This window comes from Pipistrellus kuhlii, unplaced genomic scaffold (assembly GCF_014108245.1).
Source record: "Pipistrellus kuhlii isolate mPipKuh1 unplaced genomic scaffold, mPipKuh1.p scaffold_m20_p_2, whole genome shotgun sequence".
Lineage (NCBI taxonomy): Eukaryota > Metazoa > Chordata > Mammalia > Chiroptera > Vespertilionidae > Pipistrellus > Pipistrellus kuhlii.
In genome coordinates, this window is record NW_023425515.1 from 187,907,463 (window position 1) to 187,920,344 (window position 12,882).

At 45.4% G+C, this 12,882-nt stretch overlaps 1 protein-coding gene across 1 annotated transcript; it reads right to left on the reverse strand.

The window, feature by feature from the left end:
• Positions 1–2,990: 2,990 nt before the first annotated feature.
• On the reverse strand, positions 2,991–4,728 carry LOC118723544 (nucleolar and spindle-associated protein 1-like). Its single transcript, XM_036445970.1, has one exon. The coding sequence runs from the start codon at positions 4,656–4,658 to the stop codon at positions 3,315–3,317; it is 1,344 nt and encodes a 447-aa protein (XP_036301863.1). The 5' UTR covers positions 4,659–4,728; the 3' UTR covers positions 2,991–3,314.
• Positions 4,729–12,882: the final 8,154 nt, after the last annotated feature.

Below are 12,882 nucleotides of genomic sequence, written 5' to 3' on the forward strand. Positions count from 1 at the left end.
TTCCAGACCCCCCTCAAGGGCACAAGCAATGCGCCAGGGGGCCAGGGTGCAGGGCACAAAAACTCCCCCATTGTTATTGTTATCTTGTTGACTATTATTTATCCTGTGCCCACCTATGTAAAAGAAGTATGTGTCTATTCTTTTACTTTTTATCCAATCCCAGAGGTTTCCTCACTTTGCTTTCTCCCCAATAGATCACCGAAGGAGTTCATGTAACCTACTTACCTTGAGATTATGCTTCCAGGCAATTATGAACAGTTTGGCTCAAATACACTCACAAAAATTCTTTACAGGTTTGAATGTTCCTTATGTTAGCACAAGAAAGAGAATGACCAGCTGAAGAATTTTTTTTTTTTTTTTTTTTTTTTTTTTGTGCTGAAACCGGTTTGGCTCAGTGGTAGAGCGTCCGTCTGCGGACTGAAAGGTCCTGGGTTCGATTCTGGACAAGGGCATGTACCTTGGTTGTGGGCACATCCCCAGTGAGGGGTGTGCAGGAGGCAGCTGATCGATGTTTCTCTCTCATCGACGTTTCTAGCTTTCTATCTCTCTCCCTTCCTCTCTGTAAAAAATCAATAAAATATATTTTAAAAAAGAAAAAAAAAAGAAAAAGAAAATGTTTCTTTAAAAAAAAAAGAATTTTTTTTTTTCTGTAAAGGAGGAGAGAAGGTCATCTGTGGAGAATAGAGGAGGTGTGTTGGGGGGGTGGGGAGGGAGGGACTTTCCCTGAGGGTCACAGTATGGCTGGCTGCCTCCGCTCCATGCATCAGCTCTTTTTCAAGGCAAGAGCGTTCCCAGAAGCGCCCCAGTTGGTTTCTGTTTACATCTCACTAACCAGAACTATGTCACAAAGATGCAAGAAAGGCTAGGAAAGGGCAGGGAGAGAGAAAAGGGGGTGAGAAATGAGTATTAGGTGAGACATACATAGTGCCTATTATGTATGAATAGGCACTATGTATGAAATAGCAGAGGTATGAGATAACAGAGGTATGAAATAACCATTGCCAAGTTGAAGCAAGTTCAGCAGAGAAATGATGTAGGATTACCAGGTAGTATCAAGGATTCAGTTGGAGTTTGAATTATGAATTACTTTTTGTTACATTTTTTTTTCTAGTAGTGCTCAGGTGTCCAGGTGTGACAGGTTTTATTTTCCAAAGATGGCCATGATAGTATCTCTCATCTTACATGATCTTTCCACAACAATATTGTGACATTCCTCCCATTAAGAGATGGGGTATATATCCCTCCATTTGAATCATGGCAGATAGATTCTGGCATAAGTATCATTGTGGATAGGTCATAAAAGCCAATATAGCTTCTCCCTGGATATTATATATATATATTAGAGGCCTGGTGCATGCAATTTGTGCACTGGAGGGGGTGTGTCCCTCAGCCCAGCCTGCCCCCTCTCACAGTCTGGGAGCCCTCAGAGGATGTCCTAAGCGGCAGTCTGGCCTCCCTCTGCGAGAGGCAACCAAATGATCAGGGGAAGGTGCCACCCTCATCACCCCACTGCTCCTGACCCTAATGGTGGAACAACTGGTTGCTATGACACAAATGACCACCAAGGGGCAGGTGCTCAACGCAGGAGCTGCCTCCTGGTGGTCAGTGTGCTCCCACAGAGGGAGCTCCACTCAGGTACAAGCCAGGCTGACAGCTGCTAGCACAGCAGCGGTGGTGGAAGCCTCTCCTGCCTCCTCAGCAGCGCTAAAGATGTCTGACTGCGGCTTAGGCCCACTCCCCTAAGCTGAAGTTGGACATCCCCCGAGGGCTCCCGGGCTGCCAGAGTGATGTCTGACTGACAGCGTAGGCCCGATCCCCTGGGAAGTGGGCCTAATCTGGCAGGTGGAGATCCCCCAGGGGTCCTGGATTGGGAGAGGGCACAGGCTGGGCTGAGGGACCACCCTGAGTGCATGAATTTTCATGCACCGGGCCTCTAGTATATATATTATTGGCTTCAGAGAGGGAGGGAGGGATAGAAACATTGATGAGAAAGAATCATTGATTGGCTGCCTCTTGCATGACTCCTACTGGGGATTAAGCCCACAACCTGGGCATGTGCCCTGAACAGGAATCGAACGTGACTTCCTGGTTCATAGGTCAATGCTCAAGCACTGAGCCACTGCAGCCTGGCTGTCTGGTTCATTTGGAACACTAGCTCTTGGAATCCAACAGCCATACTGGGAGGAAGCCCAAACTACCCCCGGTAGTGAGACAACATGGAGAGAAAACGTGTAGATGTACCAGGCAGCAAACCATCTGAGGTCAAAGCCAATTATCAGGAAAAACCATGAAGCACATGAATGAAGATACTTCCAGTTGATTTCAACCTCAGTTTTTGAGTCATCTCTAGCCTTTTTTTTTTTTTAAGGTTTTTATTTTTTTTAATTATTTAAAAAAAATTTTTTAAAATTTTTTTAATTAAATTATTATCTTTGTACATATACCATTACCCCCCCATACATGCCCTCCCTTCCCAGAGCATCTCTAGCCTTTGAGTCTTCCGAGCTGATGCCCAAGACATCACAGAACCGTCTCCACTGTACTCTTTTTTTTTTTTTTGAGAGAAAAAACTTTATTTATGAAAATCTGAAGCAGTACAAAACTCAGAAATTCCACTTAGGTGCAACAAACATGGATACGATGCTAAGAAACTCTAGTCTTTCCATAAATTGAATAAAATTGAAGTTTAACAGCACAGTAATCCTTAAAGCAGCAATCCTGAAATTTCAACATGGCAGGACATATTGTTAAATAAGCAAAGCTAGAATGAGCTATAGAGTTTTTGTTGTTAAGATATTGAGTGAGAGACAATTACATGAAATGAGTTGAACAAAAGATGCATAAGCTTGAAAAAAACCACTTCACATGGGTAAAATTTTGATGTCATAATCAACCCATATGGCCCCTTGTTTTATTAAAGATGACTAGATTCTCTGGATGAAAAGGGGACTTCCCCCAGCTTACCCTATCCTTACTTTATTACTGGTCAATTTCTACTAAAGCTTGTGCTATAATAAGCTACCTCTAGGTAAATGCTCTTGCCTAGAAGAGGATTGCAAATCTGTTAATATTAGAGCCATGAGGGGGAAATTGACATTAAAAATCTAGGTCAAAAATAGGATGGAAAAGAAAAAAGAATCTATAGGATGGGGAAAAAAGCATAGGATAGATCTCATTGAAATACTGAGTTGTAAAGGGACTTAGGAACAAAGTTAAGAGCAGAAAAAGACCTTTGGACAAAGTAGAAAGGACAGTATGAAAATATTTACAAAAAAAGGTTCGGAATAAAGTAATATTTACAGAACGTTAAACTATTAATCTGCAGCCATAGTAAGGCCCCTTCGAGTTCCCAAAGCCTTTGCCTTCTTCTCCTTTCGTTCTTGCTCGTGTTTCTTCCGTTGCTCCTCCCTGGTCTGAAGAGGGGGTTGTTTGTAAGTTTTCTTGTGGAAGCTAACTCTGCTTACATGCTCATTCAGAGATTTATTTTCTTTAGATTGTCCCCATGGTTTCAGTTTTCCTTTGTGTGGCTCATAGTTGAGCGGACGAGACAAACTTGCTTTGAGATCAAACACTGGTTTCTTGTTGGAGACTGGAGTCTGTGCTGCTTCAGCTGAAAACTTGAATGGGGTAATAACTGTAGCAGAATCCCCCTTTGTGGTCTTTAACTTGTTTGCCCCAAGCACAGCCTGGCCTTTTGGAGTATTCCCAGATATGGACACATGTGGAGACTTTCTGGCCGGAGTCTTAGTCAGTGAACGCTTATATTCATTATCTTTAGTAGCAGCTGAAAACCTGACATTCATTTTAGTTGCTGAGAGAGTGGAACGCTTGACCGACCCCTTCATATACAAGGTGCTCAGATCTGCAGCACCCGGGGCCCGGCCTTGTGAGCGCTGCTGGCTTGAGGGAGTACAAGCCATAGAGAATCTTCCTTGGCGACCCACTGGAGTTGCCACCACTTCCTTAGTTATGGACCGCTTCTTCAGTTCGTTAAGTGAACTGTATTGTTCAAAATTTTTCTTTTTTCTCTTAATATATTGATCAATGGACTCCATTTCCTTAAAATGGGCCTCATGAAGCTCCTTAAAGTTTGGAGTTGTGATTGCAATTCTTTTATTTTTTCCAGATTTGGAAAACCCATCTGTGTAGCCAGACTTCTTTCTTTCTGAAGGCACCTTTGAATCTTCATTACCGTTTACTTCACTACTTCCCGAGGACTCTGCGTTCTCCTTTCCTTGTCTCCCATCTGGTGGCGATGGGACTTCTGCAACAGGTCTGAGAGCCTGGTTTTCCTGTTTTTCTTGATTCTGGAACTCAGTGGGGTCACTTGTTTTTATCTCTGGATGATCCTGCTGGGAGTCAGGACTGCTGCGGACAGTCCTGCGCCTTCTCCTTTTCTTGGTGACATGGCCAGCTGGTTCCCACTCAGCTTGTTTCTGACTGCTGATCTGCATCTCGGTCTCATCACAAGAGGATGCAGAAGTTTGACTTTCATCCTGCTTTCCATTTTCTTTTCTTGCTTCCCCTTTCAGGTGGGCTTTCAAGGTTTTTAGCAGTTTGTCTGCCCTCAGGTTAGCCCGGAGGCCCAGGCTCTTGGCCAAGTTCTGCAGGTCACTGTACTTGAGGGAGTCCAGCTCCTCGAGGGAGGGGACGGTCATCCCGACTACCAATGCAGGCAACCAGGCAAAGCAGCACCCTCCAACCTCCGGCCCGCGGTTCAAAACTCAGGCGCCCCTCCACTGTACTCTTTTTGAATTCCTGACCCACAGGATCTGTGAGCACACAAAAATGAGTACTTGGAGTAGCTTTTTACAAAGCAACAATAACCAGTACAATGAATAAAGGCACAGCCAATAAACTCCTTTATATAAGAGAGAACTTTTAAAAATATATTTATTTCAGAGAGGAAGGGAGAGGGAGAGAGAGAGAGAGAAATACCAATGATGAGAGAGAATCATTAATTGGCTGCCTCCTGCACACCCCCTACTGGGGACCAAGCTACATTCGGGGCATGTGCCCTGACTGGGCATTGAACCATGACCTCCTGGTTCATAGGTTGATGCTCAACCACTGAGCCATGCCGGCCAGGCTGGGGACTGTTTTATTCTCATTTCATGGATAAGGAAACTGACATGTGGGGGTTTTACACTTGCCCAACTTCATACATTTAATCAGTGGCAGATTCTCCAAACTGAAAGAAACTTTGAGTGAAAACATCTATTTCCTACCCTTCACTAGAGCAGAAATGCCCTGCTTGTACATTTGCTGTACTTCAACACCCTGACCATTCATCACTGAATGGTCACTACCAGCAAAGTTTTTGCCTACCTCTAGGTTCTTGCCTAATTCTTTTCCACCAGAAAGAACAAATCAGTAAACCCTTGTTGATTACAAAAACTCCTACACTAAGAACCAATTTCCACAAACACTGAGGTACTTGTTTGATATTTGTGACCTGTTACTTTTTTAAAAGCATATATAGATTGGCCTTTAATATTTTCCCTCATGATCCATTGTGGGTTGCTCAAAGAAGCCTACCTCACCTTACTGTTTCTGGCGTGTCAACTGAGAGCCGATAGTGCTCCATTTTACTCATTTCGCCTTAACACAAACACTTTCATTCGGTTTCCTATTTCTTAGGCCAAGATCATGTGGATATGTATAATGCAATGCCTCCTCCCTTTCCTGCTTATCTTTCCAAACATCTGATAGCCTTTCAGTCCCACTGGGTCAACTCTTCCTTTTCATTTCCAATGTACCTTGTACCTACTGGGTTATCAAAACATTTTAGGTAATTATAGCTATAATTTTAAGGCCATACTGAGAAATTTGGAGCAAGAGATCACATGTACAGCAAGTCCTCATTTAACATTGTCAATAGGTTCTTGGAAACTGTGATGTCAGTGAAACAATGTATAATGACAACAATTTAACAACCATAGGCTTACTGATATAAACAGGAGTTAGGTTCTGGTCACAAAAACATCACCAAACATTCTAAATAAAGACCCAAAGCACTTCTAATATTAAACACTGAAGTAAATGTGAGCTATACAGATATTTAAGAAAGATGGATAAAAACAAGGTAATTATTTTCCAACCCACTTATTTTAGTTCAGGGCTGTGGATGACCGGATCCTACCTGGCAAGGTCCCCTTTCATTAAATATATATTTTAAAATATATTTTTTATTGATTTCAGAGAAAAAAAGAGAGGGGGGAGAAATAGAGATAGGAACATCAGTGATGAGAGTGAATATCATTCATCGGCTGCCTCCTGCACACCCCCCTATTGGAATTGATCTAAAACCCAGGCATGTGCCCTGATTGAGAATGGAACTGTGACCTCCTGGTCCATAAGTCAATGGTCAGCCACTGAGCTACACTGGCTGGACAAGGTTGCCTTTCCACTGCAGAGCATACACACACACACACACACGCACACTCACACACACACACACACACACAAATGGGAACAATTTAGACACATCAGTGCACCTCATGTGCACATATTTGGGATCTGGGAGGAAACCAGAGTATCCAGAGAAAACCCATGCACACATGGGGAAAACATGTAAACTCTACACAGTGGTCCCAACTGTGGTTCAATTTCTTTTATCAGCACCATAGCAAAACATTGAGGACCTTCTGTACTTAGATTAGCAGACACAGTCCTGGGCAAAGCTACAAAACAGGCCAAAGTCTATCCTTGGCAAGCTCAACTTTATGCTCATTCCCTGGCTCCAGAACTTTCTCTCTGCTTAGTTCTCACGTGCTCCTACTTTCTTCCCTTGCCTCTGCAAAACCTACTCTCAAGAAAAGATCTGGAGCTGAATCTCAGTATTACCTCTTAGGGTATTTTTATTTTAATAAGGGATAAAGGATTAATCATCAGCTTTCTAGGCTTAAGGAAACTTGGTGGGGAAGGTAAATTTTCTGAGAACCTTCTGGATTGACACAAGCCTATTTCACCTACTTTGTTGATACCTGAGCAGGGCTTTATGGATCTGTCCTAGATGAATACCTAGTTCAATACCCACCTTAGTAGTTAAATTGTTGATTTCTATTCTTTCTCTTCAAGAAACTCCTGGTTTTTCATTAAAAAACTGGAATGTCTTTCTTCATGGAACACCACATCACAACGTGGAGGAATCTCAGTCATGGTTAAAAGTAGAGAGTCAACTTTTAAGATATAAAATGAATACAAAGCATTCTGAGAGTGGGCACTGCCAATGTCAACATCATGATAATATTGTAGATATAACGTGTTTCCCAGAAAATAAGACATCCTCCGAATATAAGACCTAGTGCATGGAAAGATCAGATATCCCCTGAAAATAAGACCTAGCGCAACTTTGGGAGAAAAAATTAATATAAGACACTGTCTTATTTTCGGGGAAACAGGATAATATCCTATATAATAAAACCCTAATATGCAAATCGACTGGTCGCTATGATGCACAGTGACCACCAGGGGCAGATTCTCAATGCAGGAGCTGCCCCCTAGCAGTCAGTGTGCTCTCACAGGAGGAGCACTGCTCAGCCAGAAGCAGGGCTCACGGCTGGTAAGCGCAGTGGGAGCCTCTCCGGCCACTGCAGCAGTGCTAAAGAGCAGTGAGCCGAGCAGTAAGGAGCAGCAATAAGTAATGAGGGGACCTGGACTGTGAGAGGGTGCAGGCCAGGCTGAGGGACCCCTCCTACACACACACACACACACACACACACACACACACACACACCAGTGCATGAATTCCGTGCACGGGACCTCTAGTATTCAATATTAGCCACTTGGAAAAACTTAGCTACTCACCATAATGAAGAATAGAACCATAGTGGGCATATACCATTTATTCATTTTTTCAACAGTTAATGCCTACTGCATACCATATATGTTCCAGGTACCAGTGGCGCAGCAGGGAACAAGACAAAGTGCCTATCCACATGGAGCTTATTACGTTTTAGTCAGAGTGACAGACAACAAACATATAAAATGTGTCAGGGGTTGATAAGTGTTAAGAGAGGGTGGGGAAGCTAGGATCATCGCTAGGGAGTGCAGGGGTGGAGGGTGGGAAATTGGTGCATGCAGTGGTTGTTACTTTACACAGGGCTCTCAGGGCAAGTCGGCTTTATAAGGTGACATCTAAGCAGACTGAATGAAGTGAAGGTGTTAAGTCACGTGGACATAAGGAGAGAACACTCGGCACAGGGACGAGCAAGAGACCAAAATACGAAGCAGACTTACCCTGCTCAAGAAACAGCATGAAGAATAGCACTTCTGGGGATCCATGAATGAGGAAAGTGGAAGGAGCTCATGGGACTAGATTATGCATAAGGACCTTGGCTTTTACAATACTAATAAAGGAAGCCACAGAAGGGCGTTGAGCAGAGAAGGGACGTGATGTGACATGCGTGTTAAAAGATCACTTTGGCTGACTTAAGGCAAGAGTGGACTAGTTGGAAGGGGATTGCAATAACCCAGGTGGAGGATCATGGGGTTGTGACCGGGGTGATAGTTGTGCAGTAGTGAGAAGTGATCGGATTCTGAACTCATTCTGAAGGTAGAGCCAAGAGGACTTGCTGATGCACTGACTAGGGGGCGTGAAAGAAAGAAACCAAGGACGGCTACAAGGGTATGGGCCAGTATTCCAGAGCGGACAGGGTGCTTAACTCCTCTGCTTGCTGGAAGGGCACTGATTAGAATGAAAGGATAGTATCACCAACAACCTCCTGGGAAGTATTAAAAAGGAAAATGGGGAGGTTGAGCGTAAACCTATGAACCAGGAGGGCATTGGTTCGATTCCCAGTAGGGGCACATACCCAGGTTTCAGGCTTGATCCCTAGTGTGAAGTGTGCAGGAGGCAGCCAACCGACGATTCTCTCTCATCATTGATGTTTCTATATCTCTTTCCCTCTCCCTTCCCCTCTGAAAATATAAAGAATACTCTTTATTTTTAAAATATATTTTATTGATTTTTTTTTACAGAGAGGAAGGGAGAGGGAGGGATAGAGAGAAACATCCACCGGAGAGAAACATGGATCAGGTGCCTCCTGCACACTCCCTACTGGGGATGTGCGCGAAACCAAGGTATATACCCTCGACCAGAATCAAACCTGCTACCCTTGAGTCCCCAGGTTGATGCTCTATCCACTGAGCCAAACCGGTTAGGGCTAAAGACTACTCTTAAAAAAAAATTCCATTCATATTCGATGTTTCCTTTGCCAGGCCTCGCAGGCCTGTGGCGGGGTCGCGCTGGGGCCTAGATTTCTCGCACTGACGTGCGGAAGGCTGGGCTCTGGCCCTCGCTCATGAGAGGCTGCCGTAGTCCTCCATATTCACAGTGGAGGTTCCACTCAACTCCTTCCGCAGGACAGCGCCCTGCCTCCCCCCGCAAACCCGCTGCTGCCCTCATGCAGTCTCTCTCCTCAAGGCAGCGCTGGCTACACTGCCCGACACACTGCCCGACTCGCTGCCCTTCATTCCCCAGTTCCCACCCCGTTTGTCAGGACGCTTCCTGCCATCCTAACGTTGCTGGTGTTGCACCGGGAGGCAGCCTCGGCCGAGCTGTACGCTCAGGAAACGCCCCTGCACGACAAGACTGGCCCCACGAGCGCCATATGCCGCCGTCGCGCCGCTTCTCTACGGCTGGCGCGGAGCTTCGAGCGACGCCGCGGCGGACGCCCCAGAAAGCGGTGCAGAGCCCGCCCCCTCCTCCGCCCAGAAGCTTGTGGACACGCGCCTGCGCAGCATCACGTGCAGCCTCACGTGCCTGCAGCGCGATCTCCCAGAGGGCAGTGGCGCCTGCTCACGTGACGCAAGCTGGCCAATGGCGGGCGTCCGCGCTGCGCTCCTGGTTGCTAGGCGACCCGGGCTGCCGCAGGCGTTCCGCGTGGCTTTATTCAAACGCAGCTCGCATACTCGGTCTCGCTGGCGCCCGCGAGGGCTGGTGTCCGCTGCGGTCTTCTCTCTGGCGGGATCCCTGGTGTCGGCCCCGCCCCTTTGCGCCTTCCAGGCTTGAACCCGGGCCTCCCGGGCATCCGCGGGCTCTTGATCCTCCGGGACAAACTTGGCGGCTAGGAGGCCGCTTGGTTAGGTCCGGTCCACTCACGAGCTCCCTGCCTGGGCCTGCGCAGCTCAGAGAACCGGCTCAGGCTGCAGTGGGACCGAGGTGGGACCGAGGCAGAGCTGGGCCCAGAAACTGGTGCCTGGGAGAAGTCCCAGACTGGCTGCCTGCAACTTCCTCGCAGCTTGCGCCAAGGTTTAGGCTTTGGCCTGAGAAGGGAAATGGCCAATAGGGACTCTGTCTATTATACTTCTTTTCTGAAACAATTGCTTGAATAGTTGCAGACTGAAGGATAACAGATTTCTATTTTCAAGAAATGCTATTCCCAGAAGTGAAAAAAGAGTCAAATTTTTATGTATTGGACATTTTTAAAATTAAAATTATCTTGTTTTTGGAATTTCTAGAAACAATGGCAGTCTTTCTTTTGCTGTTCAGTATTTTCAATTCAGAAAAACTTATGCTTGGGACTTGTATGTAACTCAGTTTATTAGAAAGTTTGCTAGTTAAGCCAGGCTGGTGTGGTTCAGTGGTTGAGCATCGACCCCTAAACCCAGAAGGTCAGGGTTGGTTTCCTGGTCAGGGTACATGACCAGATTGCAGGCTCAATCATCAGAGAGCATGCAAAAGGCAGCTGACCGGTGATTCTATCTCATCATTGATGTTTCTATCACTCTCACTCCCCCTCTCTGAAATAAAAAAAAGTTTGATATTTCATGTGTACTTACCTACCTTACATTTGGATTTCACATTTCATTCTAATCATGAACTTGTGAAATAAGGTGGACATGTTTCACTACTCTTTTTGTCATGTATAAGGAAACGGTCAGAAAAATTATTTCCCAGACATCAGTGTTTCTCAATCTTGAATGTGTATAGCAACCACCTGGGGATCTTGTTAAAATGTGTGTGATGAGTCTTCAGGTCTGAGAGCCTGAGAGTTTCTGAGTGTCTAACAAGCTCCCAGGTGCAGATGCTGCTGCTGGCCTCATGCATACACCGAATAGTAACGCCCCATGTTATTGTTATTCCCAGTTAACGGCACAACTGCCTCCTTTCTGTATCTGATCTTATGCACAAACAGCAATTTCTTAACATCTATAAACTTTTAGTTACATGTGAAGGGGAAGTCATAGAATGGAAATTGTTATTTTCATCTCTCCAACTTCAATTATAATTTTTTTTTTTAGATCCCCATGACTCTACTTACCATTTGGAACATATGGGATATAGATAAAATAACAGTTTTAATATCTTTGCTGCTAATTCTAATGTTTGCATCACATCTGGGTTAGCTTTTACTGATTGATTTTGCTCCTCATCTATAGGCCGCATTTTCCTGTCTCTCTGCATGCCTGGTAATTTTTTATTGGATGCCAGATGTTGTGAATTTGAACTCATTCAGTGTTGGATAGTTTGTATTCCTGTAAATCTTTTTTTAAAAATATATTTTACTGATTTTTTACAGAGAGGAGGAGAGAGGGATAGAGAGTTAGAAACATCAATGAGAGAGAATCATCAATCAGCTGTCTCCTGCACACCCCCCACTGGGGATGTGCCCGCAACCAAAGTACATGCCCTTGACCGGAATCGAACCTGGGAACCTTGAGTCCACAGGCCGACATTTTATCCACTGAGCGGCATATTCCTGTAAATCTTGAGCCTTGCTCTGGGCTGCAGTTGCTTTGGTTCCTCTGGGTCTTGATTTTAAGATTTGTTAGACAGGACCAGAGCAGTGCCAACTCTAGGGCCAATTATTGTCCCCGAGGCAAGTGCCCTTCCCAGTGCTCCATAAACGATGAGTTTGTCTAATCTGGCCGTGGGAATAGGCACTATCGCTAGCCCCGGGCGTGCATCAAGCCCCTTTCCCTCTTTCCCTTCCAGGGGTTCTTTCTGCAGCCGAAGGTAGTTTTCTCACACGTGCTAAGCAGTACTTTTCTGAATACTGGAAGAGGACCCTCTGCCGGTCTCCGGGGTTCTCTCTCTCCCTGTACAACTTTCTCCTCTCTGGTACTCTGCCTGTCTTGGTCTGCTTGGACTCTCAGCACTGTCGCTTCAAATCGGGGACTCCACTGAGGTCTGCCTCAGTTTTTCTTCCCAGCACTGCAGCCTGGAAACTCAAGGCAGTAAAATTGGGCAGTGCTAGGGCTCCCCTCATTTGTGCTCCTTTTCTCAAAGATTACTGCCATGAGCCTGATGTCCACTGTATTGAACACTCAGTGTTTCATATATATTTTTATATTTTATTGGTTTTTTACAGAGAGGAAGGGAGAGGGGCAGAGAGCTAGAAACATCGATGAGAGAGAAACATTGATCAGCTGCCTCCTATACACCTCCCACTGGGGATGTGCCAGCAACCAAGGTACATGCCCTTGACCGGAATCGAACCTGGGACCCTTGAGTCCGCAGGCTCTATCCACTGAGCCAAACCAGTTAGGGTTGTTTCATATGTATTTTTTTTTCCATCTCTCTTTTGGCTGTTTTAAGGTGGGAAAGTAAATCCGGTCCTGGATCTCTCTTTTGACTTCTAGAAGTGGACGTTCAAATATCATTCCCACCTGGACCACTTCCCCTCAGAACCATGGCTATGGGAACTCTTGAGTTAGGTTGCACACTATCAAACTCAGCATTGACATCCGATTTATTCCAGGGAAGACAGCTGTCCTGTCTTTGTATCACTGCCGGCTTCACCCATAGGCTGGCCCTGGGCTGGCACTCAGGGAAGCTGGAGTGGGTAAAGAGACTATTTTGAGCAAACAGCTGTCGATCTGCTTATGGTGTTTTCTTCCAACATTTGTTGATGGGCTTCGGCAATTTTCTTTTTG

Excerpts from the sequence above, each read along its gene's own strand:
- LOC118723544 (XM_036445970.1), bottom strand. The coding sequence starts at position 4,658 with ATGACCGTCCCCTCCCTCGAGGAGCTGGACTCCCTCAAGTACAGTGAC.